General features: G+C 20.2%; 2 protein-coding genes across 2 annotated transcripts in view; one reads left to right on the top strand and one right to left on the bottom strand.

Moving 5' to 3' along the window:
- Nucleotides 1-4,476: 4,476 nt before the first annotated feature.
- Nucleotides 4,477-13,933, top strand: part of Bm11500 (Calcium binding EGF domain containing protein) — a gene marked incomplete at both ends in the record, with an annotated part of 49,601 nt that continues 40,144 nt past the window's right edge. The window contains one exon of the mRNA XM_043077724.1: nucleotides 4,477-4,687. Coding sequence (XP_042933658.1) covers nucleotides 4,477-4,687 — 211 coding nt within the window. The remainder of the gene's footprint in view (nucleotides 4,688-13,933) is intronic.
- Nucleotides 8,605-9,213, bottom strand: Bm17426 (Uncharacterized protein; the record flags this gene model as incomplete). The annotated part of the gene is made up of 2 exons (XM_043077725.1): nucleotides 8,605-8,655; nucleotides 9,091-9,213. The coding sequence occupies 2 exons, from the start codon at nucleotides 9,211-9,213 to the stop codon at nucleotides 8,605-8,607; spliced, it is 174 nt and encodes a 57-aa protein (XP_042933659.1).

Consider the following 13,933-nt stretch of genomic DNA (forward strand, 5'->3'; position numbering starts at 1 on the left):
TTTTTTTTCAAAAAAGTAAGCAATAATATTTATTTGATGATTGTTACTTTTTAATTTTATTTAATTTATGTTATTCCTATTTAATTATTATAAAAACAAAAATTTATAATTTTTAATTTTAATTTTTGTAAGTTAAATGAAAATTTGTTTTTGTTTCCGTTTTTATATTTATATTTATTATTTTGTTTTTTAATGAAATTTAATTTATATTTGTTATTTTAATGGAAAATAATAAATAACTTTAAAAATAAAAAGAAAAACTTTTTGGTTTTATTATGATATAATTGAATAATTAATTATTATATTCTAATGCAATGATTTCAATTTTTGAAATTAAAAAAAAAAAAAAAAAAAAAAACAAATATTTTGTTGGCATTAGACAGTTACACATTTAATAAAAATTGCAGATAAATGACGAGAATTCTGGATGAATTTCATTAGTTTTTGTGATAAAAAATTGACAAAGTTACATTTGACTAATTGATTGACCTAATTTGAAATAATTATCAAAAATTGCAAATTACAAAAATATTTTACTTTTTTTTTTTTTTTTTTTATTGATGATAAGGATGTATTGTGGTTGGAAAATAATTACAAATTGTATCTATTAAGATTGATAATTTATCAGGACTGATGATCTATAGAGAATTAAAATCTATCAAGAGTGATGATCTATAGAAACTTAAAATCTATCAAGAGTAATAATCTATCGGGACTTAAAATCAATCAAGACTGATAATCTATCGAGACTGATAATCCATAGAGACTTAAAACCTATCGAGGCTGATAATCCATAGAGACTTAAAATCTATCGAGGCTGATAATCCATAGAGACTTAAAATCTATCGAGGCTGATAATCCATAGAAACTTAAAATCAATCAAGACTGATAATCTATCGAGACTGAAAGTTTTAATTTCTATTCTTTACAGTTTTTTTTTTTTTTTTAAAAAAAACTCCTTATCATATATTGTATGCTTTACATTCGAAATATTTTAAAATAAAAATATTTTAGCATTCTAAAAATTAAAAAATGTCCAATTTTAGCATTATTGATTGATTGATTTTTTAATACTATTGATTTTTTAATATTATTGATTAAATTCACTGATAAATAAACTGATAAGTAACAATGATTCAGATCAGCGATATTTCTGCACTCTTTAACAATACTTTATTTATTTTTTTTTTAAAAAAAATATATCACTCAATGAAAGATACATATCAAATTAGAATAGAATTCAAGTTTGAACAATGAATTTTTAAATATATTTTATAACAGGTAATATTTATGCAAATTTGAATAATGAATTTATTCAAATAATTGATGCAAAATGCTAATACCAATAAATGAGAATAAATTTTCATATCAAAAATGAGTGAAAAAAAAAAGAGCAATTTAAATTGACTTTGTTTTGAATTTTTAATTTTAAACAATTTTTATTACAAATTTAAAAAATAGTGAAAATGAAAAAAAAAAAAAAAATTCCATTTAAACTTGTATTTTTCTACTTGTATTATAAAAAATTTTCTTTCTATGCAAATATGCAACAAAAAAGAAAACAAATTAAATTTGCATAGATTTTATCTTTAAAATATTTAACACAAAATTTTCTAATCAATTCTTATTTTATATTTTAAATTTAACCAAAAAAAAAAAAAAAAAAAAAAAAAAAGATTAAAATTCACATACATTCATAATTTAGTCGTTTCTTATTTTTGCATTAATTGGAATAATATCGTTTTTCTGGAGCAAATTTTACGATAGTAATTTAAAATTAAGGACAAAAAAAAAAAATTAAACTCCATTTTCAAATATTTTTTTATTTTTAGTTTTTTTTTTTTTTTTTGCTCTGATATGGTCCGAAAGATTCTTTACAATCATTTCCTTATCGATGTTTTATCGTTGAATTCAGGAAATTTCATCGTTTTTCTTTTTCTTCCATTTTGTTTTTTGTCATCAATAATTATCATAATGTCATACCATTTTTGTTAATTTTGTTTCTTCGTTTTTTTTTTTTTTTTTTTGAAAACAAATTTTATTTGAAAAAAAAATTTGATACAAATTGTTAATTATAATTAAATCAATTAAAATTAACAATTCATTCATTCATTCATTCGTTTTTTCTTTCTTTTTTGTTGCATTGTTTGAAAGAATGAAAGTTTTTGTGGAAAAACAAAAAAATTTCCTTTTTTTATTTTTTGAATTTTTCAATTGTTTGCAAATTTTTTTTGATTAATATTTTTTGATTAATGCAATTTATTTTATTCAATTATTAATTAATTTCGTGTTTATTACTTCAAAATTTCGCTCATTTTTTTTGCATATTGAGCTTAATTTTTTTTTTTTATCGACAAAATAAAATAAAATAAAATTTTCTTTTTTTTTTTTTTTTTGTGATGTTTATATATAATTAAAATAATGCATCATTTATGATCTAAAAAAATCAAAAAATCAAAAAATTTAAAATAAAAGAAATGTTTAGTGGATTGTCTATAATAATCATAATTTTACGTAATTTTTAAGTGATATCGAAATGTAGTGATAACGATAATAATAATAAAAAAAATAATAGTTATAACAATAATAAGTAATAATGAGTAATACTAATAATGATAATATCAAAAATAATAATAATAAATAATGATAATAAAATAACTGAATAAATCAACAATTAATTTATTGTATTTTAAATTTGTTTGTTTTTTTCTTTCTGCTAAACAAAAAAACAACATTCCAACAACAATGATAACATTCAATTAAATGTTTTTTTTTTTTTAAAAAAAAAGGTAAGCGATATGAATGTATTTGTGTGGTATGAAATGAAAGAGAAAAATATTTAAAATCAAATCATTTAAAAAAATCATTTAAAATTAAATTTAAAATTTAAGAACACAATAAAACGAACAATTCTATTAATCTAAAAATATGCTTCAAAAAGAAAGAAAGAAAAAAAAAAAGGTCACAGATGAATGAGTAAAAGGTTATGGTAAACAATAAAATCTTTTACAGTATCAGCAACAAAAATCAACAAAATGATCCAATGGTAAATTCAACAACAACAACAACAATTGCTATTATTTTAAAATTTTTTTTTTTTTCAAACATTTTTTGATAAGTTTATAAAATGTTAATCAAATCATTCATATCAGAAATGATTATTGTTTTTTTTTTTTTTTTTTACCTAATGAAATTATTATTTTACGTTGTTCTAATTTTGGTCATTTCTGTCATTAATTTTTCTTTTTTATCTTTGTTTTGTTATCATAATTTCAAATAAAATAAAATTATTCTTATCAATAATTTTGATATTATCATATTTATTCGTGTAATAATTAATATTAATGGCAATGATAGATGTTGTTATTCTTCTCTTTGTTGTTGTTATTGTTGTTGAAACTGTTGTTGCTCAAATTATTAATGTTTTGTTGTTGTTGTTGTTGTTGCTGTTACTCCTATTAATAGTAAAAATAGCAGCAGTGATTGTTATTGTTGATACATGATATTAATTATTAATGTTCTTTGTTATTGTTGTCGTTATTATTACTATTATTGTTACCATTACTACTACTTAACCATCATCATTATTACTTATTACTAATAAAAGTAGTAATATTATTACTTATTATTAATAAAAGTCAATCTTAACAATAGCGACAGTAATAGTAACTGTCATTGATATTTATGGTAGTAAACAATGATACAACGATAATAAAAGTTCAGCCATTCATTTTGCATTTTTAATTTAATATTCATTTCACAAGATGAATAGTAGAATTGAAGAAGTATAGAATTGATTTAAAATTATGGATAAAATTAAATGATGAGATGAATGAATGAATGGAAGAGATGTGATAGGCGGGATCATCATGGTGACAAGAACACCTTTTTCATACTTCTTTCGTCCTCGGTGTCCATTTGTCAAAACGTCCTTGGAGGAGGAGAAAGAGGTAAATGAAAGCGGAAGAAGAGAAGGTTTAATGATTAGTTGGTTGCTTAGTTAGTTGGTTGGTTGGTTGGTTGGTTCATTGGTTCATTGGTTCGTTGGTTGGTTGATTTTTACATTCGGTTAATTCGACTTCTAAAAAGACGACATTTCATCGGAAGACGATAGAGCGAGAAAAAAAAAAAAAAAGAAGGAATTAAAAAAGGCGATAGTACTGCTCACCAAATATATATTTCTCTATCTTTCACTATTACTACTACTAATTTTTTTTTTTACTATCATTTAAATATTTAAAAATCAGTGATCAATGATTATGATAGTGATAATGATAGTATATTAAATTACTTTCTTGTTTTTACTATCACTATTACTTTCAAAAAAATATTACTATTACTATTAATATTAATATTACTATTATTATTATTGTTATTGTATGATTGTATTATTACAGTTACTATTATTCACTATAATTGCTACTTTTCCTCTGTGGTAATTGGCCCAATTTAATCGGTCATTTATTTGTTTATCATATGGAATTAAATATTCAATTAATAAGCCTTATTAGCTTAGCTTTAGGCATAGCTAATATTGCTATTACTGCTTCAAATAGTAGTAATAAAACTGTAATAATCGGACATAATTGCTCAAGAAATGAATTTAAATGCTCAATTGATAATAAATGTATTCCACTGCTGAAAGTGCAGGATGGTACCATGGATTGCATCGATGGTTCAGATGAAGGTATTCATATCATTTCTTCTCTCTCCTCTCTCTCTCTCTCTCTCTCTTTCTCTCCTTCTTTATTTTTTTTATATAATAATTCTTTTCTCCTTTTTTTTTTTTTTTTGTTTCCTTTTTATCAAAATTATATTTATGAAAAATTTTTTTTAATATATAACAATTTTTTAGAAAAGAAATAAATAAATTAAATTGAATGAATTTAACTTTTTTTTTTTTTAAACTTTATAATGAATTGATTGTTTAATATTAAAATTTAATTTATTTTATAGGATTTTATTTTTTATTTTTTTTTTTGATTGTTAAAAAATTAAGTGAAATTTTCATGAATTCATTGTAGTCAATTTATTTTAAGCATACTCTATCAAGTAATAGTTAAACAAAATTGCTAAAATAAATTTTAAATACATGTGTAAAATTTTGATTGCGATTATTTTCTAAATTGTTAATTTCAATATTTCAATTTCATTTTCAAATTTTGAAATAATTTATTAATTAAAACTTATTTTTATTGCTTGTTTGAATTGTGACATGTATTAAAACAAGTAAAAAATTTACATATATTTAGAGATTTACAAATTTTATAGACAAAAATTGGGTCATTTTAAGGAGAGTTTTCTTTCCTTTTTTTTTTTTTTTATGTAAATATGTCATGATAAAATTTAATTACCATCCCTTTCATTCTATTTTCTCTCATCAATTCAAACTTGTCACCTCTAAAATCTTATGACATTTCATTGAAATTTGTCATTGTTTACAACATAATTTAATCATTTCATCTCATTAAGCTAATTATTACTTTTGCTATTATTTATTTTTATTTTTACTTTTGCATTTCAATTTTTATTCAAATTTTTATTCAAAAAAAAGCTATTTTATCTGCTAATATGCATTATCAAAATCACAAAAAAATTCTTTTTTTTTCAAAAAAAGAAAAAAAGAATGATGGAATTGAAATTATAATTAATTTCTAAAAAAAAAAAAAATTAACAACTCGGAATGCACAATTAATTTTAATTTCAAATTTTATTAAAATATCAATCGTATTATCTATTAATATTTTTTAATTGCATTATTTATTAATGGTTTTAAATTGATATATTTTTTTTTTATCAATTCATATTTTATTTTTATTTATTGATATTTTAAAATAATAAAATGGATATTAAATGTACATAGAAATTTAAATTGAGAATTCTTTTACTTTGTTAATTCACTAAAATTACAGTTAGTAGTTGAAAAATAAAAATTTTGCTTCTTTCAAACTTGAATTTAACATTTTTTTTTGGTTTTAATTAATTATCAGTTCTTTTCTTTTCTTTTTTCGTTGTTTTTTTTTTTTTTTCTGCTTTTTCAGAGTAAATGATAAAACCAGTTAAAAATTCTAAACTACGGATGCATTAGTATAAAAAAGTTTGAAACATTTTGTATTTTTCAAATTTTTTTAAAAGAAAAATTAAACTGAAAAAAAAAAATTATTCAAATAAAGATAATAATATTAAAATTTTAAATCATATAAACATATTAACAACACTTCTGCATATATAAACTTATAAATTTTAATTAAATCTTAACGATGAGAGTAAAAATAAGAAATTGAAATTTTAAACTGAAAGAATTGTTTGTAAGAATTTTGAGTTTTAAATTTTGAATTTTAAAAAAATTTCAAAGATAATAAAACATATACGATTTATTTGGCTAGATAAATTTTTATGTTTATTTGCTTGGAATGTTTTGTTTACAAAATCATTGCAAAATTTTTGAGAGTGTTTTTTGCTATAACAATAAGATAGCTAATTGGTTGGTATATTACAAATTTTATGTTTTATCAAAAATATTGCTACCTTAATTTAAATTTATAATTGTTTACAAATAAATAATTTAATGAATAATAAATGTATTAATAAACATTTGCATACATTTAATCTCATAAACAATTATAATATGGTATTGTTTGAATTTAACAACCTTTATAATGATTATTTAAAATTTTTTGAACCTTTGCAATAAAATATTAACAAATAAAGTTTCATGAAGTCATTTGATTAATTATCATAATTAGATCAATTAATAATTTAATGAGTCAATGTGCTAATTATTAATTATTACGATTATTAATTAGCGATATATGTCGAATAGATAATAGATAATAAACTGTTTCACTAATTTAACTGATAATACTTTCATAGATTTAAGTGAGAAAAGTAAAAAATATTTCTTTTAAATTTGTGGTTTTTTTAATTTTTAATTTTGCATTCATAAAAGCAACAAATGAAACCATTTGAATAATATGAAATTTATAAATTTAAAAACAAAACCATTATTCTGTGTCACTGTTAAGAGTGAAAAAAGTAATTTGTAAAAATCAATGAGCTTTTTTTTTAAAAAAAAAAAAAAACTTTAATCATACTCTCTAAAACGATTTCAATATCTAAATATGACATTTGCTAATTATTTTTTATTTTATAAGTTTCATCTAATCAGTTTTTATAATTTTTTGCATTCATCTAATCTGTTTTTGATTCAAATAATTCAAATTGCTTAATTAGCTCAAATTAGAGATCATTAATTATCAATAATTTTTATCCTATGATTATTTCATTTATTTGCAAATATTATTGATTCTCGTTATTATTATTATCAAAATTACTTTTCCATTATCATTTTTCATTCTATCTTATCATTAATGAAGAAAAAAATTTTTTTAGTTACTTCAAAATTGTCATTTCAACTATTTTTGAAGATAGTAATAAGATTTTTTCCTTCACTTTTTTTTTTTTTTTCAATTGTAAGGAAAATTTTCATAAAATGATTTGTAAAATTTTGAAATGTAATTTTAATCTAAAAATTTAACCTTAAGAAAGAAATATTTTTTTTACTTTCTAACATCAAATTAACACCAATCCATTTCACTAAAAGTTTCAAAAATATTCTCTTATTCCTTCTATTATTCTAATTAAACAAAAAAAAAAAATAACAAAAATTTAGTTTTAGTACACCAAATTGCATACATTAAAATTAACAATTAAATGTGATTAAAATTAATAATTAAATGTGAATGTCAGAATTATTTGAATTAATTTTTTTTTTTTTTCAAATCTTATTTTGTTTTTCTTTTTGCAAATGATAAAATAAAATGAGGCCATTATCAAATTAAATATCATTCAATCATTTATTGTAAATTTTTGAGTTCCATCATTTTGTAAAGTATTAAATTTTTTTGTATTTTCTTTTTAATAAGTTTTTTTTTTTTTTAATATTCTCTTTTTATTGAGATTTCTTTCATCTTTTATCGAAAATTAAATACACTTTACTTACTTTGAAAATTAATTATAATCATTCCTTACAGTTTACATTTCAAATTTGTTTACATTTTAAATTTCATATTTAGTTCAAATCAATATACAATTTTTTTCATGATAATTCCTTCTATTTTTTTTTTTTGCAGTTTTAAAACTGAAACGACGATTTTAATTTCATTTGCTCGTCATTTTGTACTTACTTTAACAATTAAAAAATTTTTTTATTTCTAAAATCATTCAAAAAAAAATAATATAAAAATTTCCGTCATTTTTTGAAAGATAAAAGTATGAAAATTAAAAGAAAATTTAATTTTATGTGAAAATGTTACCTTTGAAAAAATTTTAAATTTCTACAATTTTTTTTTGTTTTTAAATGGAAATTTATACACTCTCAAATGAGTACACAAAATGTTTATATTTAATTAACTTGAATAAATAATTACAAATTTCATATTATGTATAGGTTTCTCAGTGCTCATATATAAATTTCTATTATTAAAATAGGTGAAAATATTATATTTGAAATAATACTGATTCAGAAATGTAAATGCAAGATGATAAGTGAATGGTAAGTTAATAATAAAAATTATCATTTCAGTTATTTAATTAATTTAATGCTTATAAACAATTCGTTAGATTAGTATTGTAAGGTATCCAATACAATTCAATCTATAATTAAATTCAGAAAAAAATCTTGTAATTTTCTTCCTATTTAATGAAGTAAAAAATTTTCAATCAATAAGAGATTAACTTTATTATCGTTATCACGATCATTATCACAAAAACTATGCATTTATTTTGCACATTTCAAATAATACATTTTTGTTGTTAGGGAAAAGAATAAATTAATGGTGAACATTAAAGTTATACTTCCTAACCGAAATCATGATTATCGCCATCATCATCACCATCATTATCATCATCATCATTATTGCCATCGTCATCATCATCACCGTCATTATACCATCATTATCATCATCATTCCATCATTGTCGTCATCATCATTATTACCATCGTCATCATCATCGGCACCATTATCATCACTCCATCATTGTCATCATCATCAATCCATTATCGTCATCATCATCATCATCGTCATTATACCATCATCATCATCATCATCATTCCATCATTGTCGTCACCATCACTATTATCATCACCATCATCATCATCATCATCATTATCATCGTTGTCATCGTCGTCATTATCATCGTCATTATTTGTCATTACCATAAAAACGAGTGCTACACACTGACCAAATGGGCATAAACAGGTTAAGAGATGCTGGAAGGAAAGGTTGGTTGATTAATGGTGCATCCTTACTTCGTCATTCAATTCATCTCGCTGTCCTTTCCCTTAACGATGATCATTTTTAAACACCTTACTTTCATTCATTCAATTTATTCATTCATTTAATCGACGATGAGAAATAGGAAGCGTAATTCAATTTCACTTACACTAAATTCTAAATTCATTCATATTTCCAAAATTAGATGGATAATTGAGTTTATTATTGGTATAAAGATTGAATGAAAGAAGGGAAAAATTAGCTAATTTCTCTTATTAATATTATTCAAATTTAATAATTGAAATGAAGTACTGATAATAGCGAAGAATTAACTTAGTCATTGATACTGCTAAAATTATTATTATTTTGTATCATCATTATCAGTATTACATTGAAAAATTGCTAGTTTTTTTTCGCATGATAGCATTAATAATCAAATATATGATAATAATAACAACAATGATGATAACCAATAACAGTAATAATAATAAAAATGGTAATCATGATAAGGATAGTAAGTTTGATAAGTTTCAACAACAATTTATCATTTTTTCAAATAAACAATTTGAAAAAAAAAAAAAAAATTGAATTCTGCAACAAAAATTAGGATGGATGAGAAAGAAATTAACAATGAAAATTTCGGAATAATTTGAAATAAGAAATCAACGTACAGTACGAAAGTAATTATGAATTTTCATTAATTAAAAGAAAAAAAAAACACAGTTATTTAGTAATTCGATTTTCAATATTTTTTATTTCAATTATTAATTTGAAAGATGACGAAGGCAATGCAATAAGACTATCAATTCTTCAAATATTTGTTGCAATTCCTTTTTTTTTTCCCTTTTTTATATTTTATTTTATTTTTTAAACAAATAAAAAAAAAAAAAAAAAAAAGGAGAAAAGAACGGAAGAAGTTAAAATGGAATGGAAGGGATATTTTAGAGAAAGAGAGAGAGAGAGAGAGAGAGAGAGAGAGAGGGAGATTGAATCATTCATTCTAAAATATTTTCTAATTTTTCGAACAAAATTGCAATACATCTGAATAAAGGGAATATTATGACCTCGTCTGACCGCAATTTTCAAGGTCAAATTGATGATCGAAAGACTCAGAAGTAACTAATCGGGAAGAAATGCTTTTCAGGAACAAAATTTCCATTACTTATTTATTCATCCTATTACTATATTTGATCATAAAAATATTTACACACAAATAAACAATTTGCACATCTATTTACTATTTACATAGTAGTAGTAATTTCTACATATTTATATAATAACTGATAATTATTTGATGTAATTTAAATTTTCAAACTTATAAATTTTACAAGATATTGCCAAAAAATTTGAAATCAATTAAAATTTTCAATAATTCAAAGTAAAATATTTTCACTTTTATTAATTATATTAAAATTATATCACAGATATTATTATTGTTATTATTAATTCAAACAAAATTAAGGTTAAGGACAAATGTTGAATGAATGAATAAAGCATATAAAATTATTGGAAAATATTTGTTAAATAAATTATTAAAATTGTAACAATCACTTATTAATTACTTAGCATTATTGTTACTTTTTAAACAAATTTGTTAAAAATTAAATTTTGAACATTTTAATAAATTATTATCTCATTTAAATTATCTTATTTAAATAAAAATACAAGAAAAAAAATTTTTTTTTAAATTAAATTAATCATTTATGTTTAATTTTACGAAATTTTTACTATTGCAAGAATATTACATTGTGGAAAATTTAAATTTGATATATTTATTTGGACAGTTTAAAAAACAAACAATAATTTTATATTAATACTAATATTGTTTATATTAAATAATTATTTATTCTTCACTTTAATAATTTAATCAATTATCAATTATTTTGACGAAAATTTTTTTCTGACATTAAAAAAACTTTTTTTTTTTTTTGATATCGTTCAAATTATTTTAAAAGTTTGCCAATGAAAATGTAAAATCCAATGAAGACATAGGCATCTCTTTACCTTGAACTCATTTTCAATTACAATGTCATCAATTGTCATCATTATAGTGGCACTGATTTGAAGTATGCTAAATTCAACACCTTTGATAGAATACTTTCACCTTACCGCAATTTAAAGAGTTCCTTTTTTATTATTATTGTTATTATTATTATTATTATTATTATTATTATTATTATTATTATTATTATTATTATTATTATTATTATTATTATTATTAAATTATTATTATTATTATTATTATTATTATTATTATTATTGTTATTTGAATTGAAACAGTGAAAAAAAGACGTTCGCACTTCAGTAAAAAATTTTTTTTTTTCATCAAATTTTATCAAAATTATTAAGCATACAGTGAAAATATTCGAAAAAAAATTCCAAAATTAATTATATATTTAAATTTAATTTTACAGAATTAAATATAATAAAGTAACTAAGCCAAACAATACGTGTACATATATAATAATTAGTAATTAAATTTTAATATACTATTTAATTTAATTATAGTTCATTGATTAAAAATTACTGAAAAATTAGAATTACTCAGTTTTTTTTTTGTATTATAAAAATAATACCTAAAAAATTTGATTTTCAACTATTTTTCATTTCTTCAAAATTACAAGCATTAATTTAATTAATTTTAAAATGGTCATTCATGTTTCATTCGTTTTTTTTTTTTTTTTTTTTTTAAAAAAAAATCACAAAAATTCAAAGAAATTAGTGAATGTTTAAAAAAGATTAAAGTTTTAAATTTTAGTTTAACATTTATCTCTAAATGTTACCACCATTTTGTTTTCATATCTTTCCTATTTTTTACTTTCTTTATTTTCCTAATTTTTACTAATTTTAGTAAGAAATTGAAGATAGAAATAATGATAATAAATTAAAACCAAAAAAAAAAAAAGAAATGAAAAGTTCATTTTTAAAAATTTAACCTCAAAAAAAAAAAAAAAAAAATTCGTATAAAGGTCAAATCAATCGGTGATATCTTACAAAATTTATTTCTTTTTTTTTTCTTTTACTTTCTTTTCATCCTCTCTTCTATCCTATTTTCCTACAATCATCCTAATACTATTACCATTTATTTATTTATTTATTTTTTTTTAAACCACCAAAGCAATTACCTGAGATATTCGTCCTTTCATTTAACCTCTCATTAAGAGAGAGAGAGAGAGAGAGAGAGAGGGAGAGAGAGAGGGAGAGAGGGAGAAGCGAAAAAATTTGATATAACCTTGGTTACATTACATGTAATAATTATTATTCATTCATAAATAGTGAGAAATGCAATGATTAAATTTTCTTTTTAATATAAAAATTTGATTATAATTAAAATTACAATAAATTATCATAATTTTTATTATAATTTGAAAAAAAAATCAAATTATATTACTCAATCAATCATTTCATTAAAAATTTATAACTTTAGTAAAGTAATGAAATCAGATTATTTTGCAAAAAAAAAAAAAAAAGATATTTCAATATAATTTATTTTATGATATTATCATACCTAAATTAATTGTAATTTTATAGCGATAGTGATAACAACAGATGATAAAAGATGATAATAGTGATAATAACTGTATCAATTGCGCTGGAAATTTGAGGTTAATCTAAGATAATAATATAATTCATTGATTGATTAAGCTGATAAGATATTAATTTTGATTGAAAAGTTGAAAAAAATTTTTTTTTTGCATGCGATAATCAAAGAAAATAAAGTGTTTTAATTAAAATTTTAATTGAAAATAAGCACAGTATTAATTGAAAGTAAAAAAAAAAAAAAAAAAAGTTGCATTGATAAAATTTTAATAATATGTTTGTTTTATTAAAATTACTTCTTAAGACTTAAGTAATGGTATTATTATTTGATTTTACAGAAAGTTAAAAACCTTTTTTTTTTTTTTTTTTCTACAAACTTTTTCAATATTGACTTATTTATATCCGGTATTAGTGTAGATTTTTCCGGATAATGTTTATTTCTTAACTTAATGATTACATTTGGTCATTTAATTTTAGTCTAACTAACTAATAGTTTTATTTTATAAAATAATTTTTATAATATTTAAAATTCAAATGAATTATTTATAATTGAATCAATAATTTTGTTTTATTAAAGAATTTTTCTCTGATTTCATCAATAATTGCAATAATTAAACAATAATTAACTTACCTAAATCATTTTGCATCATTTTGTTTCATAGCAAATATTTGAAAAGGAATTGTTAACTGTCCGGTTCTTTCTACAATTTACTTTTTAGCTAAAGTAATGAAATTAGAAATTGTAAATTTGGCATAATTCAATAAGAAATAATCCTGTTTATATTTAAAGCAAATCCGGTTTTTCTTGATGCAAACATTATTGTAGGAAAGTTAATATCTTTTATAATATTTAATTGCCTTTTCTCTCTTCCTACTTAGATATATGTTTATACTATTTAATTTAATTATAGTTCATTGATTAAAAATTACTGAAAAATTAGAATTACTCAGTTTTTTTTTTTTTTTTTGCAACTTTCCACATAACATTATGGTTTTTAGCTTTACTAAAATTTCATTAATTAAATTTGCAAAGTGGCCAATAATAATTAATTTTTTCATCATCATTAAATCTGAATTTGAATTAAATTTTTAATCAAATTTGAAATGTAAGAAATACGC

This window comes from Brugia malayi (assembly GCF_000002995.4).
Source record: "Brugia malayi strain FR3 genome assembly, contig: Bm_v4_Chr1_scaffold_001, whole genome shotgun sequence".
In the NCBI taxonomy this organism is placed as follows: Eukaryota; Metazoa; Nematoda; class Chromadorea; order Rhabditida; family Onchocercidae; genus Brugia; species Brugia malayi.